The sequence below is a fragment of the Boleophthalmus pectinirostris genome, unplaced genomic scaffold, assembly GCF_026225935.1.
Source record: "Boleophthalmus pectinirostris isolate CB_2022bp ecotype Guang Dong unplaced genomic scaffold, ASM2622593v1 HiC_scaffold_1, whole genome shotgun sequence".
Taxonomy (NCBI): domain Eukaryota; kingdom Metazoa; phylum Chordata; class Actinopteri; order Gobiiformes; family Gobiidae; genus Boleophthalmus; species Boleophthalmus pectinirostris.
In genome coordinates this window covers 28644408-28669371 of record NW_026570970.1, presented here as the reverse complement: position 1 = coordinate 28669371, position 24964 = coordinate 28644408, and the positions used below count along the sequence as shown (strand labels likewise).

At 38.7% G+C, this 24964-nt stretch overlaps 1 protein-coding gene across 4 annotated transcripts in view; it reads right to left on the bottom strand.

Moving 5' to 3' along the window:
* Positions 1-779: 779 nt before the first annotated feature.
* Positions 780-24964, bottom strand: part of pard3bb (par-3 family cell polarity regulator beta b) — a 346128-nt gene continuing 321943 nt past the window's right edge. For 3 of the 4 annotated variants that reach the window (XM_055152785.1, XM_055152788.1, XM_020920325.2), the window contains 3 exons: positions 3127-3378; positions 2545-2669; positions 780-1019 (listed from right to left, as the gene is read on the bottom strand). In XM_055152785.1, coding sequence (XP_055008760.1) covers positions 2555-2669; positions 3127-3378 — 367 coding nt within the window. In that variant the 3' untranslated portion in view covers positions 780-1019; positions 2545-2554. Of the gene's footprint in view, positions 1020-2544; positions 2690-3126; positions 3379-24964 lie in introns of all 4 variants that reach the window. The other variant, XR_008632058.1, reaches the window with a different exon arrangement.

Below are 24964 nucleotides of genomic sequence, written 5' to 3'. Positions count from 1 at the left end.
ATGAACTGCTTGTCTCCATGGCAATCAACACATTTAATGCCATATTGTTGAACATTCTGACAAAACTATAACATCTCCATGGCGATAAGAAGGCGCTGGACCTTCATCTGAAAAGTTACATAGTGTGCTTTTAATAAAATGGTCTACTGTAGCATTTTGAGAAGTTTAAGACTGTAAATCACTACATAAGTCCAAGGCATGTGTATTAATATAAAGAAGTAGAGTAATGTAACACTGTTCATATCAGTTAATGCAGCACAAAGAGACAAAGGCAAATGGAATCTATACAGTTATTTCAGTACCAAGTGTGCACTGGTGCCATTTAGGGGATTAAAAAAGGCTGATTTTTACAAAAGAAAAAATATATCTCTGTGCTGATTTGCAAGATCAAGTGTTTACATTCATGTACAAATTGAACAGAACAATCTTTCTCAATGCCATTACTGCATCTTCATTATCAAAATAAGTGAATCGATTTTTCATGGAGCTCTTTAAAGCCAATGGTCTGGGGAAACTAGAATACGCAGAACTATAGCCATTTATTAAAAGTGCGGGTGATGTATGGCTACTGCTGTTTCAGAGGTGGTAAAAGATTTATTTTACATTTAAAAAAGGCAGGCTTGGCATTATTAAAAACTAAAAGAATAGAAAAGGTAATATAGGCAGCTGAATCGTGCACTCAAAATACGCTTTGGTCATTCTAGACAAAATTGTTAAGGATTTTCATGTATTTTCATTGTAATACCAAGGCAGCGGGGTAGGTAGAAGTTATTTTGTCATTTTCAATGTTTGATGAGTTATTTTGTACCATATAGTAGTATATAGTGTGAGAGTGCATTATAAGACAGCACTGACTTTGTTCATTGGCTGTTCATTGTACCAATAGAAACACTGCTTGCTGTTGAGGCCCTTTAGAAAAATATAGAAGAGATGCACACAGCTGCATTCAGTGGGTTTGGTGAAGTCTTCGTCTGTCCCCTGTACAGCTTTAGTGATTTCAACCAGGGAGTGGCAGATGTCTGAAACAAAAGTAAAGGAATAACAAAATATGAAATAAATGAAATGTACTGAACTACTTAAATATACCGTAATTTCCGGACTACGTGAGCGCAATTGAATATAAGACGCAACACCAAAATTTTTAATGAAAAGAAAATGTAAACATATATAGGCCACACCTGTCTATAAGCCGCAGGTGTCCATGTCTTAAAGAACGTTTTCAAGTTCGGGACATCTGCTTTAAATGTCTTTGAAAGCGTTTGTCGTCTTTTTACACTGAGTGAGTTTGTCACGCTGTCGTCGCCAAAGTTTCACCATCAACTCATTGATGCCAAGCTCATGTGCAGCAGCTCTGTTTCCTTCTTCGACAGCCAGATCAGTTGCCTTTAACTTAAAAGCTGCATCATCTGCATTTCTTTGTGTGTTTTACATGAGGAGGGTGTGTGCATGAACCACAAAATAACTGTTCAAAACACAATCAAACTAGAATCTTCCTCGGGACATCACCTCCGCATCTCCCCACACTGTACTAAGCAGGTCTCCTGCAGAAAGAGCTGCTGTCCTGTCTGGTACATAGACTGTAGTCTATGGTCTGGTATCATGTCAGTGTCTTGTAGGATTTCAGCAGATTCCAGGCTCTCCCAGGGGCGGGGCTAAGTGTATCGATCAGGTATGTGTGGATATCTGGCTACTGACATTTGAGACATTTTTTCTTGTCATTTACACACCCACCTGCATTTAACGCATATGTATCCCACTCACTAATGTTAATTTAGCATCACAACTTATTTTATCACACGGCAATAAACTGTTTTAGTGAGCTGACAACATCACTAGCTAGTGTTGCAACTTCATGTTAACAAAACAGACAACAGCGTTTTGTGCACTCAGGCTGCATGCGTATGCGCTGTGTTGCCAAACCATATACCGTTTATACGAATGGACAATGTGCCAAACAAATAATCCATCCATATATTAGCTGCATCTTTGTATAACCCGCAGTGTTCAAAGTGTGAGAAAAAAGTAGCATCTTATAGTCCACAAATTACGGTAACATTTTTTTGATTAAATGGTCAGAAACAAAACTGTACATATTGTCTTCTTGTTTTCATAATGTCTTCAATAAAAAATATTAAATCAAATCAACCCAAAACATGCTACAGGTCTCCAGAACAGTTGATAGTCAAGGTCAGTTAAATACAATCAATCAATGAACCTGTTCAGGGACTACAGGTGGACAACCTGATGTACAATGCATCTCTCCTGTCAAGGTTAATGCGAAAATTGTGCGCTGTCCCTCTCTCAAATAAATAAATAAATAAATAAATGATACTTTTTTTTTTTTTTTTGCATTGTTTCAATATGGGAGAATCTGGTAAAATAATAATGACTCGTGTCCCAGCCAACATTTTTGAGGACTTTTTCCCATTCAAAAAATAAGATATTTGTTTTAAATTGCAAATTGTTCTGGCAACATTCCTAATTCCTTAACATTGTGAAGCTCATAAACAGTTCTAGGACAGATGAGTTTATAATGTTTTTTACCTGACATATTCTACCTATAGCCTCCTCCCACTGCTCCTCTGGTCATGGTGTCATAGCGCAGGCCTCTCATTGGAGGGGTGGGAGACGGCGGGACATCCTGTCGAAGGGGACCCCTCTGCTGTGAGCTAAACACCAGAAAGAGATGCTGACAATACAGAAAATTTGCAAACTTAAAAATCTATTCATAATCTAGATTCAAGATGTTGTGACTAGTGTACATTTTGTGTAAACACTGTACGATTGGTGGGTTGGATGAAACACCTAAACTCCGCCCACAACCACACGGGGTCTGGGGGTACGAGGAACAGTGTGACTGGACAAACAGGTATCCACACTTCAAACTCTGCCCCTGCTTTTCTAATTGGAAAGATCTGTAATCAGGGCAGTCTTGTGTGATGTCACCAACTACTGGAAATTTAAGATGCCACTGGACATAGATTTAGATGTTTTCGGACCAGAAAGCTGCAAATGTACTTAGAAACAACAAAAGTGGATTGTGGATTGTGTTTAATTCCACTTTAAGATGAGCTTTATGCTGTGAAGTAACGTGACTAAATGTGTAAGTATTTGTTTATGTTTTACCTGGGGTGTGGGTAGTATCCGGGCTCCACAGTTCTCGGGTCTCTGGTGTAGGCCGGTCCCCCCGTGTAGGAGTACGGGCCTGCTGGGTTTGCGCTGTGGTTGGAATAGACCGGACTCTGGGGGTTAACATTGTGGTTGGGATAGGCCGGGCTTTGGGAGTAGGCCTGGTGGTTCTGGGGGGGTCCCTGGTAGTGTCCAGGCCAGGGCTGCTGCTGCTGGATGGGGTAGTCCGACGGATCCTGGGGGCCTCTCCTGTGAACACAAAGGGACATAGCGTTAGTGAAAAGACTATTTTACAATATCAAATAACATTGTTTCTTTTTTTTTTTTTTGAGCAGTTTAAAATCACAATGTTGGACAAAAGTGGATTTAAAAAAGGAAAAAAAAAGGGAAAAACGTGAAAGGTTGCCACTATGGATGAGTTTGTAGTGAAATTAAATTACATAATATGGGAAAAATGATCAAAGTTTATTCGTTTGTCAGGATTCTAAACAATTAGCAATGAAGGAAAAAAAAAACACATCGGTCTATCTTTATTTTACTATTTGTAATTTTAAAACTATCCAAAAATAAATGCTGTTTTTATATGACAATCAGATAATCAAGAGTTATGGTCTTGCTATATTGTGAGTGAAACAAGTCCAGTACCAGTCAGTGTCAGGCTCTTTCTCCAAACAAGCCTAAAGGGAGGGGAACCTTTTGACCTCATAAAGATCTGCCATTGTAAATATTTATGTACCCTCTTCATACAAAACACTATTACATAAGCAATACCCACAGCATAGAAACAAGACATTCGAAAATGCTTCATAATGCATGATTCATTCAGTGGTGGTAAGCTCCTACTGTAGTCACAGCTGTCCTGGGGCAGACTGAGAGGTGGCTGCCAATCTGCACAAAAAGCCTCTTAAGAAAGTTCTTAAGAACTCTAAGGAATAGTCAGAGCAACTGCCACCCCAGAACATTGGACTAGACTAGATTTTAGGTTAAGGTATACTAAGAAATCAGTAGGTACACTAGGGAAATCTGCCCTCTGCATTTGACCCATCCTTCAATACCACTGGGCATTTCCAAGGCATTTTCCAGGGATTTCACCTGGTGCATGTTTTGGGTTGATGGGAGAAACTGGAGTGCCCAGAGGAAACACATCCAGACACAGGGAGAAACATTCAATCTCAGCACAGAAAGGTCCAGGAATTCAGGAATTGAACCCATAACCTTCTAGCTGTGCAGCATGAGTGCTGCCACACACTGTGCCCCCCTTTATGGATGCTTGGTATGTTAATGTTTGTGTTGGGATGCAGTCTCAACTTGCACACACCATCAAAATTGGGACTGAGCTAAGATAGCAAAGCTATACCGAGACTAAACGAGGACTAAAACAGCGCCAAATCAAGTCTACATCCAGGCTGTGTTAATGCAGCCTAAGACTATAAGTGAGCAGTGACACCAGGGTGTAGAAATGCGGCTGACACTTGATTTGGACCAGAATAAGACCTGAGCTCAGAGCTCACAGCAGCAGGATGCACAGTAACAGAGCCACTTTAGGGCCGCAGCTCTGCTAACACGAGCCCTCTGCACTGCAAAATGAGAAGCTGAGAGTCACAACATTAATCTTGAGTGGAGTAGTGATAACTTGATTTATTGAATTTGAAATTGTTTGTAATTGTGACAGGTAGGCCACAATCACAAACAACAAACAGGCAGGTCTTTCTGATGTGTTATTAACAATGTTTGGTCTTCGAATTGAAGTACTGAAAGGTGCACTATATGTAAGTTTTAGTGGAGGGTCTTTTAGTTTCCATGAAGATAAGCCGTGTAAAGCATAAGCAGGGACCCAAATCAGAACAAGTACATAGTGTACCTTAAACAAAAAATACAACACTCTGAACAAATAAACTAGTTTATACTTTTTACAGTATATCCCTCTTACATTAGTTGGACCCAAAACCCACGTAATATTCTGGTGTTTTAAATTCATGCAGATAGTATTTTTACAGCGCCTCTTCTCACAGCTGCAGTGATCCTCTGAGCTGCTGTCATTAGAGCCTGGTATAACACAAGTCCACAAACACATGTCCTGTGCATAGCTAACATTATGAGGCTCTGCGTTAAGCCACTGTCCACTTCACTTTCACTGTAAACAGTGCACCAGCCAGACCAGGTTTAATAAGAGAAGCTCCACAGACACACGCACCTCTTCATAGCACTATGCGGTTTGAGAGGAGCGACAGTGTTACTGCTTTAGATAGAGTTACATCATCGTGAAAATAAAGACGTTACAAGTGGTATAGAAAGTGCAATGCCAGACAGACAATTATAGACATTCCTTGTGGTTGAAAGTTGCAACTATGACAAATGTAAATACTTCCGTTGGCTTAAGTAATACTTCCTAATTCGTACTTTTCAGGTTAAAACAAAACTTGCATTTAAGTTTGGTTTAAAGTAGCACAGTGCAACTTTTGTGGTGAAATGCCATACGATAGTATCCAGTCTGGCGCCACTTAGTGCCTCCGCTCACTTTTATTTCGTTACAGTGACTAGGTCAGGAATCAGAATACACTAAACGGCTCGCAAAAACCCCGGAAGTGGGAGTATAGACACCAGCCAATCAGTGAAAAGCCATATGCTATGTGTTGTCAACGATTCCCGAAATCGAGGATTTAAAGCTGGAATAAAGAGAATGTTTGGTGAATTTTATCAAGAGGAAAGACATTATTGCTCTTCTTCCTATGGTATTTTGGAAAAGCTTAATATACCAGTTAGCCCCGTTACATACCTATGTCACGACTAAACAGCAGCGATTGGTTAAATGAAAAAAAAAATGTACCCGCCTACCGTTGAGCGAACAAAACGCTGTGAGGTCAGATGGTTTCCAAGAAGTGAAACCGGTTGATGAATCAGGCTAATACCATGGAACATTTAATCACATTCCGTGCAACCAGAAAAGTTTCACAGTGTACCTTTAAGAGCTTCAGAAATCAGTACTCAGTGAATCTAGACAATACAAGCTGAACAAAATTAGCTGCATGTATCCTGATGCCCTGCCTGAATTAACCCTGTTGCTAAGTGAGATACAAGCAATGTCTCTATGGCTTCAGTAGACAGACAGGCTGTGCCATATTCTATTTTTAAGCTTATTTTGCACATTTCTGCACAATCTTTTTGAAATTGAATTACTTCGTCAACTTACAAGACTAAAGATAGAGGCTCACAGTACAATAAAGGTTGTGAAATACTGCTTTAGTCCACTGCAACTCCGATTTATGTGTCCATCCATGTAGCTCACCACCCTGTCTGAGCTGACCTGCTGCTGATTGAGATAATATTAGTCTACATTCACAGACACACACACGCAGACAGACAGTCAGGCTGCACTGGTGTGGTGTGAGTACAGATCCATGTGTTCCATAGCAGCGTGAGCTCGATGGTGTGAGTAGGAGCCATGGGCACAGGGGCAGAGCTGGTGGTCTGGTTGGGTGGTCACTGCATGCCCCTCATGTTTGGGATGTCTCCTGGCTCCATGACCAATCTCAGCACATTTATACAAGTGCGGACAAGTCTTACAGAGAGAGGGAAATGGAGAGGGAGCGAGAAAGAGAGGGAGAGAGTGTGAGAGAAAAAAATGGGAAATGATTCAAAAGTTACATAGATAAATGGACGCAGTTTTACAATCAATTTAAATCCATCTGATTTCCATAGCTCTGTAATAACTAAATGTATTTTCCTTCATTTCACCATTTACTTATCTCCACTTTGCTTAGAATGTTCCATAGTATGAAATTAAACGCATCTATAATGTTAAGGTATACTTTATTGTCCCAGCAGGGGCGTGGGGACCATCTACAGAGTCTTGGTCAGGACCACCTTTGCTGAATAAAACCCAGACACAAGGAGAAACATGCAAAATCTGCACATAAAGGTTTAGGCAGCTCGGGAGTCAAACCTGAAACCTTCTTGCTGTGTGGAGAGACACATACACCTCTCCTATAGGAACAGAGGAGGGACAGTGTTATTGCTTTAGATAGAGCGACATTGTTGTGAAAATAAAGATGTTATAAGCCTTTGAAAGTGCGCAGCCAGACAGACAATTATAGACATTTCTCAAGTGCTTCATGAATTAGAACAAACATTCAGCAAGTTAGAAGTATGAGTGTGATGAGAGGGCATAAGCTGTATATATATATAAAGGACATATCTAACCCGCTAGTCACCAAGTTCCAAATAGAAAGTGAAAATGACGGTGCTTCCGGCTCCATCGACTCTGGGTTAGATTTACTTCATGTTAAAATCTGTAACTGTTACTGAGCCTTGTAATTTTAGTTTTAAAATGTTCTTATTAACCCGCTCTACATGATCCTGGTGTTTTTATTTCACGATTTTGTCCTTAAATACATTCCTTTTCCATGTTATATTATGTTATTACCTTGACACATTGCTGTCCATGACTTGAGCATAATAATCCAATGAGGTTCATTTGGTCTTCTGATAATTTATGTTATTATATTATATTAACATAAATTATCTGAAGACCAAGTGAACCTCATTGGACTAAAATTCCTTCTCCTAATATGGAACTCAGCTCCAAATTTGCTCCTATAACAGCTAGCATCGTGAGCTTTGTTCGACGGGAGACAAACGCTATGGGCCTGTCCACAAGACAACGTTTTTTGGACAAAACTGTCAAGTTTGTATTCACTTTGGCCTTTCATCCACATGGAGCTGGTGTTTTCTGTGGGCAAAAATTGTATTTTTTGAGAACAGGTTCTAGAGTGGAGAATTCTGAGTAAGCTGGCTTTGCATTGTTGTGTGGACAAGCAAACCACAGCTTTTGGAAAACAATGACGTTGCGACCCCCATCATCGCCAGGGTCCTCCGATACAGCGAAGGCAGATTACGCACAGGGATCAATAGCAAAGGTTAGGCACAGGTAATTAAACTGTTGGATTTTGAGACCAAGTTATTCTAATAATTCTCGTCCAAATCTTATGGCTAAAAACAAAAACTTATGTTTAACTTTTGCAAAACAAAACGGCTACATTTCTGGGATACATCTAAAATCGGCTAAATTACCTTAAATATTATTATCATTGTTAACAGCACCACATACAGGTGTGGCATATGTATTACATCATTTTTACTCAGTGCTCCGTTGTCATCTGGACGTGAATATTTATTGACCCGACACATGTGTGGACTCAAATTTTTTTCAACCCGTAAAAAAAAACCCCTCAAAAATCCAGGAGTGTCGTGTGGACGTAACCTATGGGTGACATCACACTCCCGTATTCCAGTTCTTTATACTGTCTGTGGAGAGAGAGTGCTAACCACTCTGCCAGCATGACACGTATCTTTCTTGCATTTATTCGATTACACCAGAAAAGTTGCATAGTGCACTTTTAAGTATTTTCAAGGACTTAAAAGTAGCGGTGGAAAAATAACCCTGTCTATTCTAGTGCTCTCTCCTTATTTCCACTCCTCTTAATATGAGTGTCAGTCATGTGCTGTTCACTGTTTAGACTAGTGCCCCAGGACCAGCTGCCCTCCTGTCTGTCCATGTGTCCGGCTAGTGCCCCTCTCTGCCCCCACCTCCCTCCACACCCCCCCTCCCCTCCCTGTCCCCGGCTCGTCTGCTCTTTCCTGGGCAGGTTGGGGGCAGTGTGGGCTGTCACTGGGCTCTCTCCTGGAGCCTCTGTGCTGCAGTTTTATGGAGATAAGGTGAAGAGGCCATGACAGGAGCCAGATTAGACAAAGAGAGGAGGGAGAGGTGTTAAGTCAAGGAGACAAGGAGGGAGATAAGGAGGGAGATGAGGAGAGAGGACAATTATGTGGGCTCAAGTTAGAGGCATCTGTATTTTTTCTTGGCACATTAAAGGACCCATATTATGCTATTTTCTCATCTATGTTACACTGCTGTTTCTTCATGACAAACATACCTGGAGTTGTGTTTGTTTCATTCACACATGTTTAACACACAAACCCTGCACATACATTACTGGTCAAAAGTTTTCGAACACCCTATTTTTTTCAGTTATTTATTGCAATTCAAGTCGTGCAAGTCCAATGAAAAGCTTGAAATGGTACAAAGGTAAGTACTGAACAGCCAGAGTAAAAAAAAAAAAAAAAGAAAAGATAAAAGATAAGAAAACACAAGTCCAAGCTCTGCCAAAACTACCTCAGGAAAAAAGAACAAGATGGCAAGCTTGAAAACATGGAGTGTCCAGCACAGTGTCCAGACTTAAACCCCATCGAGCTGGTTTTGGGATGAACTGGACAGAAGAGAAAACCAAGCGACCTACAAGTGCCACACATTTATGGGAACTTCTGCAAAAGACTTGGGAAGAACTTTCTGAACAATATTTGATTTCTGTTATAAAAAGAATGAGCCACAAGTGTGTTCAGCTGTTCTATCTGCCAAAGGTGGACACTTTCATGAATCAAAAGTTTAGAATACATTTCGATCAACACTAAACAGTAAAAAACTGGAAAAAGGGTGGTGTTCTAAAACCTTTGACCAGTAGTGTATTACACTGTGTTCCTCTCTCAAACAGAAAACACTTTATCCACCTTGTGATGTCATGTGGTAGTACATGAGGTGCTCCACTGTGTTTTTAAACTCCATACACAATCACTAGAGCGATTTGGATAATTTCAGCCCTGGAATTGCTAATCTCTACTGAGCAAAATGTAAAAGGTGGATATTAACATGAAAACTGCTGCTTCATGACATCACAAGGTGGAACAGAGCATTTTGAGCTTTAGAGATGTAGCCAGACTAATAACAAAGGATTACTCAATTATGTGTTAATGAAAGAAAACACAACTCCAGGTATTTTTTTGATGAGGTAACAACATTATAACATGGCTTAAAGCTCACAAGAGTCAGTTTTGTGTAATATAGGATGTGTGAGAGAGGTTTAGAATGTGACAACCCCATGCAATTAGCAAATTTGGTTTTCTGAACCCAACAAAAATGTAAACAAAAGTCTTAAAGTAGGCAAAATGCTTTTAACATTGTGTGTAAATTAGCACAACAGCAGGAGGGTTAAGTGTATTGTTTAAGGACACAACAATGTTTATTGGAGGGAGCTGGAATCAAACCCCCAACATTCAGATCAGAATTTTATCATTGTATGGATTTAAATTTTTTTCTTAATTGCCAATTTCAGAAATACATTGTTTATGTCAATGTATGAGCACATATTTTTATGATATATATTTTTTTAAGATGTTTTAATACATTTAAACACAAAACTCATGGGATCGATATATTGCAATACTTGCCATAGCATTACTTAGAATCATAGTATAGACAAAAATCATGGAATACTACAGTTTATTTTATGTTGTGTGTTAGTTAGTATTAGTATTTGTTAGTTTGTTAAAAATGTTTTCTACAAAGTGTATAAGATATGCATTTTAAGCATTTTAAAAGTACTTCTTTGTGTCAATAATTGTCCAGGAAGAACGGCTAAGCCCCTCCACTGGACCACTACAATGGACCCACTATTTCCAACAATAAACATAGGTTAGTTTTATATTTAGCAAACTTTTAAATTGAAGGACTCGGTCAAGCTCACGCTGCCAGTCGTGTCTGCAATCAAAATAATCATTAAGTTTGGCCAGGGAAGCAGCTTGTTTGGAAATAAAGTGGAAATCCAGTCGCAATCTCTTGGGAATCCTGTGTAAATTCCGGAACGAGCTTGGAATTCTGTCCCAGGAACCAGTGAGCTCCACACAGCAGCTGGGGATCAGGGCTAATGAGGGAGAGGAAGCCATTACTGCCCCCTCCCTCTCCCAAAATACCCCCCGACTCCCCCAAGCACACACACACACGCACGCACTACACTAGCAGCTGTCTTCTGAAAGCTAAAGAGCAGAAAACAAGAGAGATTTTGCTGTGTAAATACAGTTCAACTAAAATCCGCTGGAATCTGCTCCCCGTTCCCAAAATGCCGAGCTGCACCAGGGGAGGTAAATTGGCGCGCAGCTAGAGAGGAGTCAGGCCCCGCTGAGGCGAAGGCTGCTGGGACAGTTTGAGTTTAGTTTAATTGTAGAATAGACAACAGTGGAAATAATGTTGGTTATATGTGACCAATCTTGTACAGTCAAAGAATATGTCGTTTTCTTGTATACGAGGAAAAAAATTACAGCAGTTGACTTATTAGAAATAGCAGTCTATCCTTAATAACCAGTTTTCTTGCAATAGGGGAAACAATACTGAATAAATGTGACCAATCTTGCGAAGTCAAATATGTGATTTTCATGTATTGGAGGAAAATGTCACCCTACTACAGTGTTTCACAAACTTTATTTCTGGGGACCCATATTTTAAAAGTCACAGACCTTTGCGACACAAGTCAATAGACATTATTCATAAACCATAAAATAAAGGTGGATTTGGCCATTACTGAACATTAATGAGGATATTTTATTGTTGACTTAGTGATCGTGTCTACTCAGTAAAAAGCAGTAATTGAAGCAGCAATAAAAGGATCCATAAGTCGCCTGTATGAACATTAAATATAGCCCATTTCTAATTCTTTTCAACATTCAATTAAACCAGCAATATTGGAACAAAAGAGTCAATAAAACAATTACAAAAAGAATAGAAATGATACAAAACATGTCTTAGCATTTCAACTTTTTCTAATGAGATAGGTGGGTCTGTCTGTGTTTTTGTAGCGAGTTCCAGTCCAGGCTGCAGCAGGAGAAAGCAACATGCACATCAGGCGCAGCGTTCAGTCCATTTCTGTGCTTTGTCATGCCATTTGTTAATTTTTGTGAGCACAGAAAATCCCAGTTCACACATATATGTAATAGTGAAAGGAATAAGCATAATAATACTGGCCCTACAGAGGACAGAATCTTCTGACAAATGCTGATCCAGAATGACGATAATGTCACAGATCCATGTATACAACTGTATATCACAGACCGACATGCAGATCTTGACAAGGAGACCCCCCAAAAAATCTCTTGTGACCCACCTGAGTGTCATGACCCAGTCTTTGGGAAAAAATGCAGTGCTCCACAGTGGGGCAAAGGACTCAAGTGCGCACTTCACCAACCTCGCCTACGGATGTGGTGTGTGTGTTGATGGTGGTTGGAGGGCAGCCTTATTACCGTCAGTTTGCCCCAGGGCAGCTGTGGCTAGTAGTTTCCACTAGACACACAATATGAAGTGAATTAATAATGCACAAAAAACGTAAGGCAACTTTGAATCAGAATCAGAAAACTGTAAAGCATCTGTAAAAGACGATATAAAACTAATTGTAATCTGGGAGCAAATAGTAAATGTGAATTCATGAAAAAGTAATTAACTCAAAGAAGTACTGTTTATGTTAAGTTTTTTTTTCAGTCAATTACAAGTTTTAATGAATACAATGTAATTATCATAAAGATGGAATTACTGGAGCAAGATTGAGAATTAAATCATTTGGAGTTCACTTTTAATACCTGTTTGATAGCTTCTTTGTCTGTGCATTAGTGAAGATAGTCCAGTGCCTCTCCATGAGACAATAATTGAGAGTTATGTGCAGAGTTTCAATCCGGAGGTATAGAGGAGATCATGAGCAGGATTAGGGGCAGGACAGTTGTTGAGTTGGCTGCACCTGCCTCCGATCACTCCCATATACAGCTGTTGAACCAGGGCCACACACACACACACACACACACACACTTTTACATGCACAAACACACACACACACACACACACACATACATCAAGTGTCTGTCTGAACTACAGGAAGGAGAGTGGTTTTAAAGCCCGTAATAATAATAATGTGACTAATGGATTAACACGCATAGAGAAAACATTTACAGTGATAAAGAGGCCATGCCAAATAGTGTAAAAAACACGATTAGAGCTGGTCAGTTTGAGTGCAGATTTTTCATATTTAGAGAGTTGGTGGTCAATTTTAATGCCCAGTGTGGAACATTCTGACCTTGTGCTGCAAGAACTGTCGTGACATTTAAGCATGTAAAGAAGTACAAAAGTAAAAGTACAATACTAAAGTACAATTTTTAGGTATCTGTACTTTACTTTTGTTAATTTTACAGTGGATTTTACTTCTACTTCATTACATTTGAGAACAGATATCTGTACTTTCTACTCCAATGCATTTTGCACTGAAAAGTAAAAAGGTTTTCTTTATGGTTTGAGACCTGTTGAAATGGATGCGAGTTCTTTCTAACACATTCAGTTTGAGTTAAAGTCCCAACTTTGAGCAAACCAAAAACACAAATGCACAAAAAGCTAGACAACTTAAGAAATCAATTAAATCACTTTAAATCTGCTAAATTCTTCAAAATCAATACATTTCATTCTTAAATTGTACTTTTAGTTTTTACAGGTGTCCCCACTCCACTGCATATAAGTTTTCAAACTCATGAGAATATTGATAATATTCAGAATATTGTTTTGTTTCATAATGCAGGTTTAAATAGGTAATACTGTGTTATTTTTAGATTTGTTGTTGTGTTCTCTTAAACTGAATACAGTCCACCTTGTGATGTCATGTTGTTATACAGGTAGGGCTTCACTTTGTTTTTAAACTCCACACAGATTCACCACAACACTTGGACAATTTCAACTCTGGAATTGCAAATCTCTGCTGAACTAAAGATAAAAGGCAAATGTTAACTTGAAAACTACAGCTTCATGACATCACAAGGTGGAACAGAACATTCTGAGCTTTGGATATGTAGAATAACTAATGATAAAGGGTGACTGAAACATGTGTGAATGAAACAAAACACAACTCTGGGTATGGTTTTGATGAGGTAAACAGGATTAAAACATGGCTTAACACTCACAAGAATCCATTTTGTGTAATACAGGAACTTTTAGGTGAGACACAAAGCTACATCTCATTTCTAAACACGTTTTACAGGTGTGATCACTATTGTCTCGTTCTCAAACCCTGTCTCTGTCTCTTGCCCTGTGTCCCACTTGTTTGTGTGGTCTTTACATTCACGTGTGTGGCTGCTCCTCTGTGTCCTCTGTGCTCCTCTTTAAATGCATACAGATCAGAGCAGTATCCTTCTGTGGGCTGCTCTCTCCCCTGAACCCAGCTCTCCCTCCTCTGGTCTCGGGTAATTACACCTTTAGCACGTAGCCCCAGCCTCACATCAGTAAACAGGACGTAAAACAAGGGATTTCATCTGATTTATTTGTCCACTTCTTCCCCCAGTGGAGAAAAATGTTTGATCTCTTTTACACAGCTCTTAACCCTAACTGCCACAAACTTCACCAGCAATAAATATGACTCAATTACAATTCAGGTTTCTTTGTTCATACATATTCCAGTCTAAAATAGAGTCTCTTTCAGAACTGACAGATGTTACACAGGAATTGCCTGGTTAGTACTTGAATGGGAGACTGGACATTCTATTGTGTGTGCCCAAGGGTTAAAAACGGCATTCACACACCAGATAAAAATGGGAATATCTGGAAATAAACTCGGCAGCAAACCAGGACTAGACAAAGACTAAACCAAGTCAGAACCATAGACTGTATATACAAATGAGCATTTTTGGTTGTTCGTATTAACTGGCTTTACAAGATTCTAGTGTTTTTATTTTGCCATTTTGTCTGTTATTAAATTCCCATTCCTTATATGGAGTCTGGTGCCAAATTTGCCCTGTAACTACTAGCATCGTGAGCTTCATTTGACTGGAGCTGAACATAATGGGTGATGTCACACTGTCTTAGTCCATCTCTTTATACAGTCTATGGTCAGGACTAAACTGGACTCAAACACAGCAAAGGTGAATGCACCCTAACTGGCCAATATCTGACATACACTTCCTGAAGATCAAATCAGGCAAATGTTTTTAACTTTGAGACCAAAACCACAATACCCAACCTGGGTTTTCCTCAGAAAATCGAAATGTCAACTATGTAGTACAATATGCACCCTGTATATTTGATTAACAGTGTTGGGAGTAACGTGTTATAAAAGTAACACAATACTGTAATGCATTGCTTTTTACTGTAATGCAGTAATGTAAGGCATTACAAGGAAAAAATTTAATATTTTACTCGGTACAAATATCAGTAACACGCGTTAAAATGCATTTTTAACCTGGATTGAAGTGGTAGGTTTTTCGTTTTTCTTCATACAAATTCACTAAAATCACAGTGATATCATCAGCTGTGAAACGCCATCATTATGGTTCCAAGTGTCGGGATGGGCCCAGAGGTGTGCTCACGTAGACCGTTGGGTGACCGCAGGCGAAAGGACCAGCGCAGAGCTCCGCGCCACACAGGGCTAAGCGCAGCTGAGGCCCGATCACGCTTTGCGGACACCCTGTTCCACGGGCTTTGAGGTTCTCTCAGGGGCGGTCCTAGATTCCAAGTCCTAGTCCAAGATTAGTCCTGGTTTGGTCCTGGTTTAGTCCTAGTTTAGTCCTGGTTTAGTCCTGGTTCAGTCCTGGATTAGTCCTGGTTCAGTCCATATACGGTGCAAAAGTTTGGCATCTTTTGGCACAGTTATTTTGGTGAGAGGAACTTAAAAGTGCTGCAGTAGTCGTGTAATGCATTACATTTTAAATACAGTAATACTGTAATGTAACAAATTACGTTAACAAGTAAAAAATGACGCATTACAGCTTGGAAGTAACTTGCCCAACAGTGTTGATTAATGATTACTAATTAATGACTAAAATAAAAAATACATTTTAGACTTCTAATTTATCATGTCGACATACTTCGTGTTAATTAAGCATCCATATAATCAAAAGGTTTGCATCTGGTTGGAATTCAAAATCGATCATCCTAAGAAATGACTGTAATAACAGACCTATTCAATACCATGCTCTGTTGATCTTCAAACACATTAAAAGTTATACATTAATTACACTTTTGTACTGCACTTCCATTTGGACCTGCTTTATGCTAATCCCCTGTAATCTTGATTGTTGCTAATTTGTGCTAATGGGCTTCCTTATCTCTCTGCTCTATCAGGCCCCATGTTAAACTATAATAAAGATGGCCACTGATAAAATGTCAAATTCAACCAAAGTCAAAGTGAATGGAGAAGTTAATTAGATTCTATACAAAGTGCTGATGGTGCTTAAATGCTGAGACTTAATAAAAACATGCAGAGGCAGTTCATTAAGAGGTCATGCAAAATACTGAGATAAAACATCCAAAATAAGAGTACGCATTTTTTGTCAAGGCAATTTTGTTTTCTATTCAATATGTCACACTGCAAAAATGGTTCATTTCACAGTTCAAGTAATAATGCTCTGAAATTGGTTTACTTGTGGAAATCAAAAAATGACCTTAATTACCTGTATTACGCAAAATTGACTCTTCAAAAACATAGCCGGAGCTGTGTTTTCTTTCATTCACACATGTTTGCTTAATCTTTTATTATTAGCCTTTCTACATCTCCAAAGCTCAAAATGCTCTGTTCCACTTTGTGATGTCATGAAGTGGTAGTTTTCAAGTGAACAGCTACCTTTTACCTTTTGTTTAGTAGAAATTGGCAATTCCAGGGCTTAAATTATCCAAATTATTCTAGAGCAATATATAAAGAAATCAAGATCTTCTCTTTGACTCGCTATAGCAGTGATCATTTTCAATGCATAATTTTGCTGTAATCTGTAGTAGAGATTTTCATTTTTCTTTAATAGACCATTTTATGTAAGAATTACACTTTTGACTACATGTTAACAATTAGTTGGCTTTTATAGCTAAGCCTGTAAATTGTCACCTATTGCCCCCAAGTCTAACCACACAAGAGTCTATAAAGAAAAATACAATATCTTAGAATCATTTACCTTTGCTTAAAATCATTGTATCTATGTATTCTATCTATCTGATCTATATTATAATGTTGTTTCCTCATCAAAAACATACCTGAAGTTGTGTTTTGTTTCAACACACCAATCCTGCATATTTAGGCTGAGTCCCTTTCACAAACAAAAACTTCTCCTTCCACCTTATGATGTCATGTTGTAATACAGGATGGATTCCACTATGTTTTTAAACTCCATACATCATCACTAGAATCTGGAAAACTAATAATCCTACATGACATCACAAGGTGGACTCAAACATGTACAAAAAATACATAAATAAATAACTTGGGTATGCTTTTGAGGGGGACACTACATTAGAACATGACTTAAAGCTCACAAGAGTCCATTTTGTGCAATACAGTACATTTAAAGAATAAAAAAAAATAAGTGACTAAATAAAGTGAAATAAGGATCGCCAACAGCAACTATAAAATCAAAGTGTTGACAACTGAAAAAAACAAACAAAAAACAAAAAAACTGTAATTTGATTGGTCCTCAAAATGGTGTCTCTAACAGAAAGACCATGTGACTGAATCCCTTAAACAGCATTGAGGATTTCAGAAACTCATTGTCCCACATTTTAAGATCCAATAACCACAGTTGGATCAAATGTTGGACTAAGTGTCTCCATGTTATGTCTATAGATGTGGTATGCACCTAATCCTGACGGATAATTCCAGGTCATGCCCTTTGACCTCCTTTTAAGCGTCTAGTGGGAACTGATTAAGAGTCAGGGGTCAAGAGAGCCCCTTTAAATGAAAGGCACACACACCAATACAAACCCACGGCAGCTGAACTAACATAATAACAACAGTATGAGACCAGTTAACCAGGCAAACAGCTAAGTGTGTCACCTACACAAAAAGAACAAGTCTTTATGTTGTGTGTTGTTTCTAACACGCAATTCAACAACACCCAAACACTTCATGTTGTATATTCACACTATGAAGGTTTAAGGTGGTATAATTGATTTGCATTGTCTTAAAACAGAACTAGTTCTTTTCAAATTCATTGCAGTGGCTCCTGCATTCCTAGCATCCTAATTATTCACTGTGATGAGTTTATAAGAGCTTTTCACTACTTTTAGATGCTAGAGTGGACTTTTGCTGTCCCAGTAATCAAATGGCATGCTAACAAAGCACCAGAGAGACTTCCTGGTTTGCCACTTAGATGTGGATCTTGCCTGCACCCACTTCCAAACCATTTTATTTGTATTGCACATTTCATCAACAGTTTCCAAAGCGCTGCAGAACAACAAAACCACATCTACACTGGAAAGGATTTATGAAAAATACCACATACTCTGGCATCTTTTGAGAGAAGGAGATTATTATTGGAATTTTGAAACAATCACTTTTGATGAAAAGTTTGACTTCAATATTCTCACACACTTACTATTATAAGTAATAAAAAGTTCCTGATGTATAAACTATGTTTTAAGTGAGCAGCAGAAACAAACAGTGTAACAGCTGAACATATAAGCACAGTATGTAGCCAGTTAGCCCGAGACAAACAGCGGACGCCTCCAGTAAAAGACTAAAGGCTCTTTGAATAGCAGCAGTGTGTTACAAGTTTGTTTTTGTTCACACTTCACAAAGACTATTTGTGACATGGACTAATTAGGTTGTTATCTGTCAACAGTAAACAAATACAGTGTGATGATGTTGGATCATTTTGAAACAAGGCAACAGAATAACATTTAACACATCTATCTCTATGGAAACGCCTCCATGCCAAGTTACAGGTTACAGGTCAGATCTGTGAGAGGTGACCCCCACTCACCTTCAGAATGCCAAGTATTTTTGAGCCATAGAAACACCAGTAATCAAATAAATGACACATGTTTAATACCATATTGTGGAACATTCCAGACAAAGCAGCAAAACCTGGAGATGAAGTAAATATGGACAGTTTCTCATGTAAGTTTGAATGAAATAAAATACAACTCCCAGTACACTTTTCAATATAGTTCATTATGATTATTAAAGGAAGTGCATCTGATTTTTCCCACGAATCTGAGCAAAATTTAGCTTGTCCCAGTAAAAATACATAGTTTAAGCAGCTCTTGAGGTCAAATATGTTGGTTGTTAGCCTTACTGTCACAGCAAAACTCCGCTCTGGTAGTTGAGAGTTGTGAAACGCACTTATAAACTCATTGCGGTGAATAATTAGGATGCTCGGAATACATGAGGTAAGTGAGGAATAACTTTGGACAACTGCAAACTGTTTAAAATGAACTAGTTCTGTTTTTCATGTTTTAAAACAGCAAATACAGTGCCTTTAAAGGTGCCCTGCTCAACTTTTCTGGTGGAGGATCTGCCACATACTTGTCTCCATGCAGATGTTCTCAGTTTGCCTGGAATGTTCCACAGTATAACTTGAACATCATCTCTGAAAAAAACAGGTATTCCGACTTGCCTCTCCACAGATATGACATGTCACTTGGTTTGGTTTGTCTCCATGGAGATAGAAAGGTTTTACCATACCGTGAAACATTCAAGACAAAGCAGTAACGTCTCCTAAGATAGATAAGGATAGATAGATAAATACACTTTATTAATCTTGTAAGAAACACATTTTTAGGATCAAATAAAGCCTCCAAGCTATTTCAAGTCTGGACACTTTTATTTGACATCATGAGGTAAAGAGAGAAAAATGGCGGATGTCAGTGCTTTCTAGGTGCTCCAAATGTGTTTATTTTCGCAGTCTAAACAAATGGAAACTCTTTATACAAACTTGATATGTTGAGCGGTTATTCTTCTTGGTCCTCTGTCCCTCGTCACACTTGCTTAGACACAAGATGGAACATTTCAGCTGGTTCATTATTTCTCACTTAGTCTTATTGCCTCATTGTGTGAAGCCTGTGTGATTAAAGGCTCATAATGAAGTCTCGCATTAGAAAGATCAAACTAAGTTAAAGTTAGTTTAACTCCAGGGACTGCGCGCCGCCACTCCCTCTTTTCACTGAGGCAAACCAAATCACATTACCGCTGCATATTCAAGATATTAATCTGTTTTATCAACACGTCAAAACAACAGAATCAAAATGCACTCGCCAGGATCCCCATGTTATTGAATGCAGGTTTAAGGTTTGATAAAGGAGCTTACAATCTTTAAATTTAGTGCATAATAGAAACGCTAGATAAATAGCTCTTTTGAAAGGGCGGCCTGTATTATGTTATTATTTTATATCTGTTATAATGTTTCCTCATCACAAACAGACCTGGAGTTGTGTTTTGTTTTATTCACACATGTTTAACACACAAATCCTGCATATTTAGTTCTTATGAGCTCTTCTCTCAAACATAAAACACTATCTTCCACCTTGTGAGGTCCAACAAGAGGCCCACTGTGTTTTTAAACTCCATACATCTTCACTAGAATCATTTGGATAATTTCACCCCTGGAATTGCTTATCTTTACTGAACAAAAAGTGAAAGGTGGCTGTTAACGTGAAAACTACCATTACTTGTACACACACACACAGCCACACTATGCTGAATACTTCAACAACTTTACTTTCTCCTTTTTTCAAATTTTAAGAACATTTTGGGCTATTGTGCAACAGAAAAAAAACATTTCAGATAACAAATAACATTAGCCTCTGGGCAGGTCCAAAATAAGTGAGAGGTGGTTTATTTTTCAGTTCGCAAAATGTACAGTTTGTGTCCTTTGCCCTTCTAAGATGATTCTTTAGCAGATAACAGCGATGTAGAAGTTTGTAGCAGATTTCCCTTTGTCATGTCCAAACATTTTTCCATGGAATACTGTCAATAGAGTCCGGCTGCTAACAGTGCACGAGTAGGGCTCCGTTTGGGAGGTGCACATGTGGTAACAGTCGCTCTTTTTCCGTGGTGATTCATTATAAGTTTGGTGTTAGTAATTGAAGACAAAGCCAATTAAGTTCCTTTTGAAAAATTTTTCAAAGTTTGGTGCGCAGCATCTTCACTCACGCCTGCTCAAGCCGCTATCTTCAGATGCTGGCCCTGTCCTGCCGCTTCCCCAGTTTAGGCTCTTGGCTCCACTAATGACATCACTCTGTTGCGGCCAATGAAACAGCAGCATGAGTGACCCTGTCGTCATATCACTGAATACATCTCAGAACATCTAATAAACAAAATGTGAACTAAAACGTGTTAAATTAATATTAAAAAAAGGTTTCAAAAGGAGCGCTTAGTGGACCTCCAGAGAATAATACACAGTAGATAAAACTCAGTGGTGCTCTTTGGGAAGGGAAGTCACTTTAAAGATGCAAAAACCCAAGGCACTCACCAGTTAAAATAAAATGCCTGTATTAATTTACGGCATGTCTTAATGGACAACTTCCGATGTGTTTCAGCCTATAGCTTTCCTCAGGGGACAAACAGGTTAAATTAATACTATTGATTTTGGAAAAAATATCAGAATAAATGTATATTTTTGTTTATTAAAATAAAATGGCAAATATTGGTTGTGACATGTCCCCACCGTCCCTATGCAAACTTACCCCTTGCTACCACTACATGACATCACAAGTTGGCACAGAGCATTTTGAGCTGTGAAGAAGTAGACAGATTAATAATAAAGTGTTATTTAAACAAGTGTGAATGAAACAAAACACAACTGCAGGTATGTTTTGATGAGAAAACAACATTACAATATACGAGTAGATCAGAAAACAGCATAATATGGACCCTTTAAATATTCATGTGATTGTCTGAAAGATTTATCTGAAAATTCACCAGGGAATCGTGAAGGACGTTCAAATGATCCCCTATCTATACATTAGTGATTCCAGAGACAGACACCGCGTCGTGAGCTAAAGTTTTAAGTAGTGGAAGAAAACATGTAGGTGGAGCGAAATGAATCAAGTCTTCGATTCAACCTCGGGAGCAAAGGGGATGACAAATAGTTTCACAAGCCAAAGTGAGATTACAACTTGGGTATGGATGTCTTGTGAGCCCTATAAGAAAAGAAAAAAAACATGAAGGGAGGAGAGGAAGAAATGAAAAAAGAAGAGAAGGAGGGGACAGAGGAACAAATTACAAAAAAGAAAAAGTATACCCTAGAGATGTAGTGAAGGTCAAAATCCGGGGTGAATAATAGCCACTACATTACTGGAAGCATATATTTTAGAGCGCACGCGGCTAGATAGCGGGCGGTGTTGCTCAAACAGTTCACGTCCAAAATGAAACTAAACACCTTTCAGGGGCGCCGATCCGTCTTTGTCAATAAAGTTATGTCAAAAATGATTAATCCACCTGGAACTCATCAATTACCCAGCGACCGGAGCAGGAAATAACATGATTGCATTCCCCGGGGTGGACTTCAAACATGGACACACACACATAGAGAATGAACACAGACAATGTACTACAGTGTATACGGGTGGGTATGGGGGGTGTAGGCCAGCAAAGGTTAACATATACAGAGAAGCAAGGAATGAGACTGAAATAACCAACAAAGTGAAATATCCGTAGATTTCTAAGCGATGAAAAATTAGAACCATTGCCAAAGTGATTAACAACTATTATGCAAAATTAGAGCTGAACGATTTTAAGAAAAAATTGAATTGCGATTTTTCTGGCAGATATTGGGATTTCGATTCCATTCATGATTTTTTTCAAATCAAGTTTCAGTGCACATGAACATTTGCAAACATCACAGAAACTTACATCATACCACAGTCCTGCACCAGCGATTTGACTCTGGACTGTGAGCAGGGGGAAGCGACGCAGACAAGAAGGGCTGTGATTGGTCCTTTCTACCACTGCTCTACATACATTTTCTTTTCTACTACTACTTTTCTACTCAATGTGTGTTTAATGCAGTTTTCCCCACATTTGTTTACATTTTTCAGAAACAAAACTTACAGAAAAATCCAACAGTCCCGTTTGCCTGACGAAGACCTAGTGCCGAAACGTTGCACGGTTTGTCCTAATAAATTTCCAAATTTGCAAGTAAGACGGTGTGCGGGATTTTTCTGTACGTCCTCGGGCTGCTCCCTCTCCTCCAACGCACTCATCTCTAGTAATTGATGTGCGAGGCTCTCATTCTTTCATATCAGAAACAAAACTTAAAACCACATGACTAATTTGCATAAACTATAAGCGCTGTAAAAAATAGCTCACTCCTTGTGTGCTGATGCGGTCATTTTCTGTTGGACTAAAGATTGATTATTTATTTACTTATTTCGGTCACAGGTATATTTTGACATTATTTCACAGACAGTCATATTTAACATACAAAGACCGAAAAGGTGTAGGCTGAAGCTTAAGCTTATTATGCCAACCCTTTATTCCTATGTCAGAGCATCATCTTGACAACAGTTCATCTTCATAAATACAGCAAGAGGAAACAAACAAATCAGAAACAGTAAAACAAAGTACTACAGCACAGACTAAGTATCATATTTCATGTATCTGTCCAGAGTTAAACATTTAAGCTTCTTTATAAAGTGAAAGAGACTGGTGCACAATTTTAGGTTTTCTGTACAGTTGTTCCAGAGCTCCACCCTTTTAAAGGACACGGCTCAGTGGAATATGTGTGTTCTTTCTGTGACAAAGGAGGTGCTGATGATGATGAGTCTGTTCTGTGCTTCTATCACATCGGAGATGGTTCTTGTTAAACTTTACAGGAACGGCAGGTTTAAATCCTAGCCTCCTCGCGTTGTGGTAGTGAATTACTTTGCGATGCATAGACCTCGACGCAGATCCATAAATCCATAAATTGAGCTTTAGGAGCACTGCAAAATAACGCAACTTTAACGCTCCCAAAATCGTGTTCTCTGAGATTGAGATTTTCAATCCAAAACGATAGATGGTTAAGTCGTATACAAAATCTTAGCTTTCTGTCATGTTATAATGTATATCTATTGTTGTTCCCTCATTAAAAACAGGCCTGAAGAGGTTTTAGATGTCATCCATACATGATTCAGTAATTCTACAATCTCTCCTATTTGAACCTTCCTAAAGTTCACACAATTCTCCATAAATACACAAAAGCATGATACAAAACTGTACAACTTGACAAACCTGATGTGATGTGCAGTATCTTGATTAGAGAGACTGTGCTGATTGTGTTGTGATAGCGCTCTGAAGGGTGAGTGACTTAGCATGGAGAGCAAAGGGAAGGACGCTCAGAGTGTGTGAAACTTATAAAGCATGTTATTACGTCGTTTTTGGCGAATATAGCATTTTCAAATCGATAAAATGTAACATGGTCGTCTAAATATGTTTTGTGTCAACAGTTCATAATAGATGGAAGTAAAATACTCACTCTCTAAAACAAAATGACATCTTTTAAATGGAAAAAGCCCTCCAAATTTTTCATATAGCGGGTAGCCAAGACCCACGAACAGCCATTGCTTTAAAGTTTCATTAATAGTCTGAGCAAGTGAATATGACATATTCTAGATGATTCCCGTATAATCTATATGGAAGACTTTGTTAATTATGGACCTTGAGGTAAACATCTGGCAGGCTTAGGCGATCCAGATGTTAAAATATCAGATGATGTTGAAGGATGAGAGTACAGCTTATCAATCTAGAGCTTGTGACATTTCGTTGGCAGTCATTTTCCAAGTGAAGCTGAGTAACTGCAGATTTGTTTGTTCATATACAGTATGTTGACTTGTACATGATGGATAACAGGTCTATCTAATGTCTTATTATCTCATATTGGCACAGATTTGACCAAAAACTACAAATACAAACAAACAAAATACAAACTTATCTGCCAGTTGGGTAAGAGCAATTTCATTTACAATGACATATATATCAATCTGAAGAGAGAAGTATTGCATTTAAAACCATCCATGCAAAAAATCCACTAAAACAAGCGAAATTAATATTATGAGTCTGAATTGAGGTCATTTCACCCCATGCTAGTATCGTGTGAGTAGAGCTCCATTATCAGGAAGTGTGAGGGACTAAAGGATGAGGGCGTCCAGATGGAGGGAGCCTGTTGCCTCGGAAACGCGGAGAGGGGCAGAACAATGGGGATTTGGAGTGGTGTTTCACATCCGTCATAATACAGTCATGCCATT